This window comes from Podarcis erhardii (genome assembly GCF_964252035.2).
Source record: "Podarcis erhardii genome assembly, chromosome: 4".
NCBI classification, from domain to species: domain Eukaryota; kingdom Metazoa; phylum Chordata; class Lepidosauria; order Squamata; family Lacertidae; genus Podarcis; species Podarcis erhardii.
This window is the reverse complement of record NC_138508.1, coordinates 23832158-23845338: the sequence shown is the minus strand read 5'-3', so window position 1 is coordinate 23845338 and position 13181 is coordinate 23832158. Positions and strand designations below refer to the sequence as shown.

Genomic DNA, 13181 nt, shown 5'->3' with positions numbered 1-13181 from the left:
AAGAACTTGAGGTTACCTGTTCCCAGGGTGGGGAATCTTACAGCAGCCTGACCTATTGTTCTACTGCTTTTATTGAAGATGTTCATATTGTGTGCGTTCTAAAACGACAGACCAACTCTGACACGCTGGCAAAGAAGAGGACTACAAAAGCAATAAATAAAATGGGACTAGCTTATCCAAGTGCACCGAACCACATCTGTGCACGGAGCACTGATTTGGTCTTCTGGCCTGCTCACCTCTCCACTGCCCACCAACCAAACACTTTTTCAGTGTTTAATGTATTTATCTGCAATGCATTTAGTAGAAGTCCTGTCTGCGGATCAACAAAAATGGAACCAAATAATGGAGCACAAACAGGTTCTTCCCATTCACTTCCAATTCATGGAAAGGCTTTGTATGTTACAACGATCAAGCACGGAAGCCACAACCCCAGTTCATCCTCGGCGTGCTTTAATGGAGCTTCAGCTCTGGGAAGTGGCTTCCAGTGCTAGCATTTTGGACCATTTACAGATTTCTGATTAAGCCTATTCAGTAAAAGCAAAAAAAGATAGAAAATAAATTGAAGCATTTCACTTACTCAACATATGCAGATTGCAGGCATGGAAATATGATGTTTCGTCCATGTGCTGTAAAAGCCGTCCCGGAGTACATATCAGTATGTTTATATTGTGGATTCTTTCTGATTCTTGTTTCAGGTCCTGAAACATCAGACAGGTGTGAGGGCATGATTTCAGAATATATGGTTATGACGCAGGGAGCTCCTCTCCAAGCCCATTCAGGTGCAGCAGATCACACTAAGATCTGGCCATACACACACACACACACACACACACACACACACACCCCTGAGCGATTTCATACTGTGTGTCTTGTGGCACACAGAAAAATTCTATCTACACGACAAGCCACAACCCAGAGGCACCTTTAGACTAACAATGCAAGGAAGAAAATTTCCCAGTGCTTTATTTTTCCAGTTCACAAGTCCGTAAGTAACTGGGAATGAATGCCAATTGCAAATACATTATTAGGCAAAAGTGGCAGCTTCAAAATGCTTCGATTTGTTTAAGTACAAGTAAATGAACATGCTTAGGTTGTTCTCTAAGGCATCAGAAAGTTTTCTGACACAGACTGAACTTTTTCAAATTCAGAGTTTTCCAGTAAAACCAAATCACTGCCTCTGCTTGGGACATTTTCAGTGACTCCATCAAACCTTGCTTAAATGCATCAAGCCTCTGTGGGACACCCAACACCCAGAGGGACACCAAAATCAGAATCAAAGCATTCTCAGGCAAGCCTGTGACAACTCACTTCACTGGGACAGCTTTCAATGGGCAATACGTGCCCTTATGGTGGAAAATCAATACAGAGCTTTCTTGAAAGGCTGTACATTACAGTCAGCACATGGCCCATGCCTTTTAAATGGGGGTATGTGTGTGCCAATGTTTCATTGGAACCCATTTCCTTGGAAATATGTCACACCGAGTTCTAAGAAAATTACTTCCCAGTCACTTAGTACAACATTCCAGTATAATTTTCAAACCATAAGCAATTCTTATGGGTTAGATAGAGGGAGCGGTAGGGGGAGATCCTGTATTAAAAAAAAAAATATGGAAGGAACATACCTTTCCACCAATGATAAGCCCAGCCGAGAACTCGTGATTCTTCCCCACCTTACGCAGAACCTCAAACGTTTGGTATGCCAACTCTCGGGTAGGCGATATGATCAGAACTCCCAGTCCATCCATGGGAGTCCACTGTTGACGGTATAAGATTTCCAGAGCCTGGACAGCGACAAAAATGCCAGTTAGAAGCTCTATAAATTTCACTCAGCAATTTTTTTTTTTTTTTAAGGGGAAAAGAAAAATCAGGGCTGCAATGCCCATAGTCACTGGCCAAGCTCACTGGAGCTGATGGGATTTGGCAGTCCACAACAACCAAAGGGCGTCATATTGGCTGCCCCTGGGCCTACAGTAGAATATGAAATTATGAGATACATTACTTACAGGTACAATGAAAGCCAACGTTTTGCCAGATCCAGTCTTCGCAGCTCCTAATACGTCTTTACCTTGCAAGGCCAAACCTATGGTCTGCCTCTGGATTTCAGTCACCATGCGATACTGAGCTTCCTGCAGTCCTGGTGTGAGGAAGACCATATATATATATATCAACCTGCTTGGAATCAACCATTCACCAGGGGGGAGGGAGAGAAACTCTCATGTTAAAAGCATGTGAGAGTCCAGTGGTGGTGGTATGTGACCTAGTGCCGCCGCCACTGACAGCATTCAGCTGCTGTGAGAAGTAGGCCTACACATGTACTAAGACTGCTCTTCTGTGCAAGGAGGAGACTCTGGTTGACCTAAAGCCTACACCCCTCCCCATCTCTGAAATGGAGAAGCCCAATGTACACAGCTAAAGAACCATTCTCACAATTGCTGGTGGGCTTCAGGGGCTAGTCCACAAGCCCTTGGTGGTTCTCAAAGGGTGAGGCGCACCACAGCGATGTGGCAGGAGAGGGTGGTAAGTGTGGCAGGAAGATTCAAGGACAATCAAAGAAACATTAAGACATTTCAGCAAAGTATTGTATTAAAATCTAAATATTTCTTAATTTTCAGAATATGGATAGATCCAATAGGAGGGCAAGAGCGTCAAGTGATCCTGAGGCCAATCCTAGTTGTTGTTGTTGTTTTGTTTTCCCGTGTATTTATTGTAATTTGGCATGGTACAAGATAACGAAGTTGCCCAGAGAAAGAAGTCTGAGGACCACTGCCCTAGCTTGTTATTTTAACACAAGGGTAGCCAACATTGTTGCCTCCAGATGTTGTGGACTACAACTCCCATCACTCCTGGCTGTGGATCATGAGTGTTACAGTCTACAACATCTGAAGGGCACTTCAATCTCTATCCGACATGTGAGAAGGTTCATCTGAACTTCCCATCCTCCAAATTACCTGAGATGAGTAGAGAATGATCTCTTAACAACTAAGGCAAGGGACGTTTTATAGACTGAAAAAAGACCTGAGAGGTGAGTGGCTGCAGTTTCGGGATTTCAGCATGTTAAAAATAACTGAAGGGCATGCATACTGGTAAAAACAAAAAATTCCTTCCAGTAGCACCTTAAAGACCAACTAAGTTAGTTCTAGGTATGAGCTTTCGTGTGCATGCACACTTCTTCAGATGCACACGAAAGCTCATACCTAGAACTAACTTAGTTGGTCTTTAAGGTGCTACTGGAAGGAATTTTTTGTTTTGACTATGGAAGACCAACACGGCTACCTATCTGTAAATGCATACTGGTAAATATTTATGTGAACCGCTTTGCAAGCCTGTGTATCAAATATGGCTATAGTCGAAGGCAAAGAACATTCACTAGATCTTGCACATGGTTCACCATGTGTAATCAATGTGCAAGGGCCCAATTCACCCCATATGTGCACCTTAGAAGTGTGCATTTGTCACACATAGCAAACTCCACATGGGATTCTTGCAAGGCCCTACACCAGGGGTGGAGGTGGGAAACTGGATCTCTCCCGTTGTCCAACTGTATCTCTCCACATGCAGTTGATCCTCAACACTTTGAGGCAGCGATGTCACTCAAAGTTATTAACGAGTTAAGAATATTAGTGCAGAATATATAATTATATGAAGTTGACACGTACCCTAGGACACCAATTAAGGGTATCACACATTAGGAAAACTGTTGGAAAAGCAATACATAATTGGAAAGCAACAGTTAAGGTATTGCTTGGCAGGTGGTGATTCGTTGGATAATATGCTTTCTTCAACCGGCTAATCATGCAGGCTTGTACATAACTGCTGCCAGGTTACTTATAGGCAAGTTAAAAAAAAAATCACCCCTATGCAACTAAGAAGGGAACGTTTGTAAAATATTTTTGGGAGCAGAAAATGCCTGGCATACGTTTGTAGGCTAATAACTGTGACAGAGATTCTTGCTAAAATATTGTGCTTACCTTTCAGTGTTTTCTTAGATAATGGAAAATCCGAAAATCTTACAACCTCATTTGCATTTATCTGAAAATAAGCAAAGAAAAGTGAAATCTGAAAGGATCTCGTTTAGATTATCGAACAAGAGGATCTGTCAACTCAGTCCCCTCTCAAATTTCTTAATTACACAGAATTAGCTGCCGTGAGAGAGATTCTCACATCAGAGTCGAAAAAAAGAGTTGCTGGTTTGTCACTGAAAAAAAGAGTTGCTGGTTTGTTTTGTATCTGAAGAAGTGTGCATGCACACGAAAGCTCATACCAAGAACTAACTTAGTTGGTCTTTAAGGTGCTACTGGAAGGAATTTTTTAATTTTGTTTTGGTTTGTCACAGTTTATGTAGGAACAAGCAGCCTGCTAGTGGCTCGCTGCACAATCACCCCTCCCCTGAAACAAGGGAAGGCACAAACCAAGAAGTCACAATTAAGTGTGGCTTCCCATGTCAGTCAAACCCAACACCTGGTTTGTTGCTCCTTAATAAACTAGGGATCACTAGCAATCTTAGACTGCAGTCTGTCAGTGGTTTTCGACTTCCTGATTCTTAGGCCAGGCCAAAATTGCAGTTCCCTACTTAATGGCTACGGGACGCGGGTGGTGCTGTGGGTTAAACGACAGAGCCTAGGGCTCGCCAATCAGAAGGTTGGTGGTTCGAACCCCCAGCTCCTCCCAACCTAGCAGTTCGAAAGCACAAAGTGCAAGTAGATAAATAGGTACCACTCTGGCAGGAAGGTAAACAGCATTTCCATGCGCTGCTCTGGTTCACCAGAAGCGGCTTAGTCATGCTGACCACATGACCCGGAAGCTGTACGCCGGCTCCCTTGGCCAGTAAAGCGAGATGAGCACCAGAGCACCAGAGTCGGCCACGACTGGACCTAACGGTCAGGGGTCCCTTTACCTTTTACTTAATGGCTGCGTAGCAACACTTGGAAATGTAAGGCCAACATCTCAGGGGGTAAATATGGCAATCAAAAGGAATACTGTATAACACTTGCCTTGTTCCCAGAGGCCACCTGTTCCTGGTTTGTACATATATCCCAGACATCTCACTTCAATCAAAGCCATCATCTAAATATTCCTACAGTAACTGCATCCAACTCTAATATTCACAGCTTCCCTGAAAGTAATGAGATGAGAGGGTGCACGTCTTATGTGTGATTTTTTAATACGAAGAGGAAGCGATGCCATCGTCACATTTTTCAACCTGCTACTTCCCTCCCCCAAAATGAGGCGTCTAATTTGCATTAGGCGTCTATCTGCAGAGATTTTTAAAAAGCTGATTACAGACCTGCCTCGCTTAGAACTCTTGACATGCACATCTATATCTTCATTACAAATTTGCCTAATCATTTCTACTCTTGGGATATATATATATATATATATATATATATATATATATATATATATAAAGCGGCTGCTGTTTTTGCACTCCACGGGTTTCTCTCAGCACTGCTCACGATGCCACAGTTTCAAAACTGTATTATTGCCATGCAGAGCAATCATCAAAATGGAAATTAGTCACATAGCTTTCATTTCAGTGGGAGCTTTTTTTAAAAAAAAAAGAGGTGTTGGGTTCAGGGAAGGGATGTTTCAGAATCACATTGGCTGAGAACATACTGGCTTCAATAACTCTGTACATGAAGAGTGGTGGAAACCAGATCTTAAAACTTAAAATTTACAGCTTGTTATTGAATAAGAGAGAATTTTATGAAAATGCAATACAGTGGTACCTCAGGTTAAGTACTTAATTCGTTCCGGAGGTCCATTCTTCACCTGAAACTGTTCTTAACCTGAAGCACCACTTTAGCTAATGGGGCCTCCTGCTGCTGCCGCGCCACAAAAGCACGATTTCGGTTCTCATCCTGAAGCAAAGTTCTTAACCTGAAACACTATTTCTGGGTTAGCGGAGTCTGTAACCTGAAGCGTATGTAACCTGAAGCGTATGTAAGCCGAGGTACCATTGTATAGGTGGTATTTGACCCCTGTAAAGCTGGCAAAAATCAATAAAACCCATAATAATAAGTTTTGGGGATGCAAAAATCAAGCAGGAAACTTCTACCATATGTGGTGGGCATGCCAAGAGATAAAGAAATTCTGGGACATAATCTATGAGGAATTGAAAAAAATTATTAAGAGCCACATTTTACCAAAAAAAACCCTGAAGTATTTCTTCTGGGAATTTTGACAAACAATTTCCCTAAAGAGAAAATAAGACTATTTCTCTATGCTACGTCAGCAGCAAGAGTATTGGTGGCTAAATATTTGAAGGAGGAACACATACCCACCAAAGAGGTTGTGTAAGCTGAGCGAGTACTTGGAACTCGCAAAGCTGACAGATATAATAAAAGACAAGTCAAATAAGACAGTTAATAAAGAATGGGAGTACCTAAAATAAATATCTGAAGAGTCAAGGTTCAGTAGTGAAGATCTGGTTGTCTAGCATACCCCTGCAAAGGTAAAAAGCTCCCTGATACCAAGATGAGGGATGTACTGAAATACAGATAAGTTGGTTTTAATTAAGAATAATGAACTGTCGTGAGACTGACGGAAGTCCAAAGAACAAAAGAATATGAAAAATGAAATACCTAAGAAGTGTCAGCTTCTTAGGAAAACAGACAGTATGTAAAAGGTAACTGTTTAAAGTGTATGTATTTGGTTTGCAAAGTCTTAGTTTAACAATGAATGAATTAACGCTGTTCCATCTATGATTTTACTTATCTTCATTAAGATTTAATTGTATTAGTTTATGTAATTTATTTAGATTTCTTCTTTTCTTCTTTCTTTTTTTGTTCTTTGTAACCTTTTTAAATCTTTTTTTCTTCTTCTCATGTTTAAATGTTTTGATTTGTATGTATTTGCAATATAACTCAATAATTAAAAAAAACCTTAATGTATTGGTATTTGAAATGACAGTAGCATTAATTCATGGTAAACATAGGGTGCTTTGAGTAGATCAGCAGCCTCCCATGAAAAAAAGATTGGGAAAAGGTTTGTGGTCCGTACAGCAACAAGCTAAGAACTTTATTAAAAACCCAGATTTTTCATTTTAAGATTGAGCTAAATTTAATATTGTATTGGTTGTGGCATTTTGAGAGTTTTGTTACTGAATGATTTCGTTCGCTGCTGCTGCTTCTGCTGCAGCTATATGCTGCATTTTTATTTGTTTTATGGTGCAGAATTGCATTTTAATGCTTTCAGCATTACTCAGAACTCTTGTTATTGGGCAAAACAGTAATACGGTAAATAAGTACCGTATTTTCCGGTGTATAAGACGACTGGGCGTATAAGACGACCCCCCAACTTTTCCAGTTAAAATATAGAGTTTGGGATATACTCGCCATATAAGACTACCCTTCTTCCAACGCACACCAAATAAAAATTTAAAAACCCAGTCTCCAGGCCAGGCCAGGGGCTTCTGGGGCTAATTTTCAAGTGCATTTCTGCTTCATCTAGAGAGCTTGGTGCCCTCTGATTTAATTTGCTGTCGTTTTATCCTTTGGTGGGGAGTTGCTACAGGAGCTGCTGCTGTAGCCGGGGTATAAGACGACCCCCCACTTTTGAGAAGATTTCCCTGGGTTAAAAAGTAGTCTTATACGCCAGAAAATGCAGTAAATAAAATCGCTGTAAAAGGGAGCCAGCAAGCATGGGGAGCCAGCAAAGAGGTTTTCTATCATGCACACAGGACAGGAAAAGAGAGAACCAGGAGCACATGACCCAGCATCAAAATCTCCTTCCTAGAGGAAAAGTCCAACTCCATCCACTTCACATGCTACAGGGTAGGAGAGATCTGTACAGTGGTGCCTCGCAAGACGAAAAGAATCCGTTCCGCGAGTCTCTTCGTCTAGCGGTTTTTCCGTCTTGCGAAGCAAGCCCATTGACGGCTTAGCGGATTAGCGCCATTAGCGGTTTAGCGGCTTATCGGCTTAGCGGATAAGCGGCTTAGAAAAAGGGGGGGAAGGGGAAAAAACCCGCAGGAGCTCGCAAGACATTTTCGTCTTGCAAAGCAAGCCCATAGGAAATTCGTTTTGCAAAGCACCTCCAAAACGGAAAACTCTTTCGTCTAGCGAGTTTTCCGTCTTGCGAGGCATTCATCTTGCGGGGCACCACTGTAGTTGAAAGCGAGGAAAGTGCAGGAGGACCCATGGATCATAGTAGTAGTAGTAGTAGTAGTAGCTGAGGCTGCCGAACAGACTCTTAGGTTGGGATGTTGCTTAGAGGGTTTTGTTGGTGGGGGTTGTTGCCGTTAAAAGATATGAATTGTTTGTATCTATAGTACGATTTATGTTGTTCAGTTTGGTGGTATAGTTTATTGATGTGTTATTATTGTTTACGACTCCTTTCGTTTTGTTTTGAATTATGTTTTTCCCCATGTAGTAAGTTGCCTCAAGCATGCCTTTAACTACGGAAAGGTGACATACAAATAAAAGGATTTATTGATTGAAACATAGGTTTGGGGTGGGGGGGAATTCCACCCCACATCCCATCAGCAAATGTGGCAAGCAAGAGGGAAAAAAATATATTAGCTACAACCCTGTGCTTTAGATTTCGCTCACGTGTTACAGAAGACTGGCCACTACTGTTAAACACTAACACCTTTCACAAAGAAATTGCACAATTGTATTGTTCAAAGTATTTGCGTGTGTACATAGACCTTCTTGGTTCACAACACGAAGGCATGCAAGCCCAAGGGACACCAAGTGCTCTATCACATTTTTATATTATTGCACCCAACTCCAATCTCCGAGTGACGCAAGAATCCAGGGGTTCCAGGCACCTAATAATAATAGTAATTTTTTTATTTATACCCTGCCCGTCTGACTGCGTTTCCTCAGCAGTGCCAAGCAGTGTTAGAAACTGAGATATGAAAGCTAGGAGCTAATTGGCACCTTAAGCCTAGGCTAGGACGCAACAACGGAATGTCTAGGCGCACTTTTTAATAACAGGAATACAAAGCAGAAAATGAATGAACTACAGCTAAAATATATTCATTTTTCACATGGTCTAGTTTTTCTCCTGCCCACCCTCTTAATATTCTTAAGAGGGTCTATTCTCCAGTCTTCAGAGAGCAGCTGGGAGTGGGGAGGCAGAAAAAGGTTCTCCTTTCCTTCCACTTTGCAGTTTTAATCCGAAATCTTAAGCGCAGTACTGCACCCAAAGCTCAGAAACTGCTCGTGCTAATGAAATTCCCTTCTGCAAAACACGCCTAGAATAAGGGGAGTTTCAAACACTGGTACCAATCAGTACCCCCATAAACTAATGTATGTGATCCAATCTGTATTTCTACTTCCTTAATAGGAACTACACTCCATCCTTCTGCACCCTCATCTGAAACAAGGCCAGGGAACCCCAAGGAACACCTTTTCCAACCCTCTACACTTCATGTCATCAGACATCCTGTTTTGAGTCCATCTTCCAATGGAGGCAAGCCAGGTTGGTACTAACACTAGATGCCCTCCCCAGGGAGGCTTCAGATACTGTGTATCTGAAGAAGTGTGCATGCACACGAAAGCTCATACCTAGAACTAACTCAGTTGGTCTTTAAGGTGCTACTGGAAGGAATTTTTTTATTTTGTTTCTCCCCAGGGAAGTCTGCCTGGCCCCCAACATCAGCATATGCCTTCCAGTAACTGCTAAAATGTGGCTTTTTACATTTCTATTGCTGTTGGTGGAGGAGCATTTATTAGCTACTGGTCCCCCCCCCCTTGTCTTCTAGAACACTTAAAACATTTCAGTGTGTTATAAAAGGTAAAGGGACCCCTGACCATTGGGTCCAGTCGTGGCCGACTCTGGGGTTGCGGCGCTCATTATGCTTTATTGGCCGAGGGAGCTGGCGTACAGCTTCCGGGTCATGTGGCCACCATGACTAAGCCGCTTCTGGCAAAGCAGAGCAGTGCACGGATACGCCGTTTACCTTCCCACCGGAGCGGTACCTATTTATCTACTTGCACTTTGATGTGCTTTCGAACTGCTAGGTTGGCAGGAGCAGGGACCAAGCAACAGGAGCTCACCCCGTCGAGGGGATTTGAACCGTCAACCTTCTGATCAGCAAGTCCTAGGCTCTGTGCTTTAACCCACAGCGCCACCTGCTTTGTCTTCTGGAACACTTAAAACATTTCAGTGTGTTATATTAGTATCAAAATAATTTTATTTGCAGAATATGGATAGATGTCTTTTTTCCAAATCAAGTTGTTGTTGTTGTTTTTCGTTCCCCAATGCATTTTTTATCAATAAAAAAATAATCAGCGAGCAAATTTTTATTCTTAAAGTGTGGCCCAAAGGAGGGGGGGCAGTTTGAGAACCACTCCAAAACATATTTGGAGCAAGCCCCCTCCTACCCCCAAAGGATCCTGGGTGCTGTAGTTCCTGAACACCGCGAGGGGCCAGAATCCTTTGAAGGCTGGGGTGCGCTTTCAAAGCACCCTGCGCGCCCAGCTGCCTTCTCTCGCGGCTCAGACCATTCGTCCATCTAGCCCCGTACTGCTTGCACTGACTGGCAGCGCCTCTCCAGGGGTCTCTCCCAGCTCTACTGCGGGGCTTTTCTGCCCTTACCTGCGAGTAACTCTGCTGCAGCCTGGCGATGCCCTCCTTCTCCACCTCCCAAGCGGGGCGCTTCTGCTTTTGGCGCTGCTGGCGCAGCCGGTCCTTGCGCTTGGCGTAGTTCTTCTTCCAGCGCTCGAAGTTGCGCACCGGGTCCGCGCTGGGCCCCCCGAAGGTCCCCCGGCTCTTCTCCATCCCGCCTCGGAAAGAGCCGGCGTGGGGAGAGACGGCAAACACGCTTCCCGGCAGCGTAACGAGCGGCGGCCGGAGGAGGAGCCGGGCGCACGGAGAGCGCGTCAGCCTCACCATCTCCGCCCCACGGGAAGGGAAAGCCCAACCCCTCCGCGGGCGGGAGAGGAGCCTGCCCTACGGGAAGATCCTCCCGCAGATCCCCAGATCTGCGAGGGAATCTGCCCCCCGCGTGGGTTTAATGCATCTTTTGATTCGTCCATTGATTTCAATGCGTCCATCGATTCGTTCCAAATGGTGGTCCTTGCGCTGGATAACTTATATTAAAAATGTACGGTATATTTCTATGCAGCACTTCCGTACTGGCCGCTTGGGCTAATGCTGCTCGTTTTTTAAATGCCGCTTGCTAAAAGCCATGAGAACAGGGGTCGGGCAGAAAGAGAAAAGAACGATATTATTGGACAGGCTTCATCTGAACCTAATTTTTGCTTTTTCGCCCCCCTGGAATTATCATGTGGAGTTGGAAGGGACCGCGAAAGTCATCTAGTTCAGGGTTTCCCAAACTGTTTGGGCGACTACAAATCCCGTGATCCCTGATCACTAGTCCCGGTCGCTAGGGATGCTGGGAGTTGTAGTCCAACGGGAGACCCAAGTTTGAGAAATCCTGAACCCCTGCAGTCTTTTGCCCAACGTGGGTCTCGAACCCACGGCCCTGAATTAAGAGTCTTGTGCCCTACTGACTTGGGCTATCCAATCCAAACCTGCTTTCACAAATTTTATACACTGCTGCTTTATTGGAGGCGGGGAGAGAGAGAGACAGCAACCTCAAAGTGGTTTAAGCTAATCTCTGGGGGGATGTGTAACGTTAATAAAAAGGAGACTTATGCTACGCGTTTTGAAATACAGTGGTACCTCGGGTTACATACGCTTCAGGTTACAGACTCTGCTAACCCAGAAATAGTGCTTCAGGTTAAGAACTTTGCTTCAGGATGAGAACAGAAATCATGCTCCAGCGGTGCAGCAGCAGCAGGAGGAGGCCCCATTAGCTAAAGTAGTGTTTCAGGTTAAGAACAATTTCAGGTTAAGTACAGACCTCCAGAACGAATTAAGTACTTAACCCGAGGTACCACTGTAAAGCCAGCAACATATGGCTAGCCCCGCGCAGATTGCCTGGACGATTGTTGCCGTTCAATCAGGTTTACCTTTGAGCTGAAGTTACATTTGTGCGGTAAAAACCACTAGAGGTCGTAACTCCTGCATATGTGTATAATACTCATATGAAGGTGAAACAGGCATAATAGCTGACAGAAGTGACTTGAACTTTAGGTTTCCAAAACTTGAGCTGAGGTTTGCAGTATATAGGATTACAAAGAGTATCTCTGAACATGTGCAGAGTGCCTTTCCTGCACCACTCATCCCAATTCACCCTTGCACTCTTAGAAAGGTTGCCCATTAAGCTTCCCCCATGTACAAAGAGAAGGAAAAGATCAGCTGATTATGCTCATTATTTTATGGGAAAGCTTAGGATAGCATGCCTAAGGTATCGAGAACTGCTGAGCACCTGAAATCCGGAAGAAAACTATTTATAACCTTTTTTCCATCATGGGCTCTGAAGGCGCCATATATAATAATATAGATAAATTTTGTTCCAGAGAAACCAACTGGAGCTATTGTGGACCATAGGGAATCACATTTGCATGGTTCTGATCGCAGCTTTCAGCTACATTTGTAAAGAAAGTGTTTTATATGCATTATAACACTGTGACACCAGATGGCGCTGTGGAGTCCCATCTTTTGCCAACGTGATTTTCCTTTATGAAGCTTACAAGCGTTTTGCTGAAACTCGTTTTTTGATGTGTCTAGATCCAGCCTTTCTTACAGTGCAGAAAGTTACACTATATTTAACTAAACTTCCAGATGGGAATCCAAGGCTCTGTACATGCATTTTATTCTAGAACCAATGGAAACAGAGTACTTGGGTGTGTTTTTTATGTAGTACAGTGGTACCTCGGGTTAAGTACTTAATTCGTTCCAGAGGTCCATACTTAACCTGAAACTGTTCTTAACCTGAAGCACCACTTTAGCTAATGGGGCCTCCTGCTGCTGCTGCGCCGCCGGAGCACAATTTCTGTTCTCATCCTGAAGCAAAGTTCTTAACCTGAAGCAATATTTCTGGGTTAGTGGAGTCTGTAACCTGAAGCGTATGTAACCCAAGGTACCACTGTACTCACACCATCTAGATCTATTGCATATTTCTGGCTCTGAAAAGTGCTTCTTAAGCAACTGGTTTTATTTCCAGAAGAAAAAGCTCATTGCAGATTGAGTCAGCATTACCCTGCTGTCGTGGGCGTAGCCATGGGGGGGAGGCAGAAGAGCTGCCCCCCCAATCAAGTAAATAAATAAAAATACTTAACTAAAAGCAGAAATTGTAGAAAGATTTTGACTGATTTTTCTGAGAT

The 13181-nt window shown here is 43.5% G+C and overlaps 1 protein-coding gene across 2 annotated transcripts in view; it reads right to left on the bottom strand.

Annotated features, from left to right (window-relative positions):
- Positions 1-10857, bottom strand: part of DDX10 (DEAD-box helicase 10) — a 171132-nt gene extending 160275 nt beyond the window's left edge. For both annotated transcript variants that reach the window (XM_081860229.1, XM_081860230.1), the window contains exons 1-5: positions 10546-10857; positions 3969-4029; positions 2004-2134; positions 1623-1781; positions 578-698 (exon numbers count right to left, since the gene is read on the bottom strand). In XM_081860229.1, the coding sequence (XP_081716355.1) occupies positions 578-698; positions 1623-1781; positions 2004-2134; positions 3969-4029; positions 10546-10842 (769 nt within the window). In that variant the 5' untranslated portion in view covers positions 10843-10857. The remainder of the gene's footprint in view (positions 1-577; positions 699-1622; positions 1782-2003; positions 2135-3968; positions 4030-10545) is intronic.
- Between the last annotated feature and the right edge of the window lie 2324 nt (positions 10858-13181).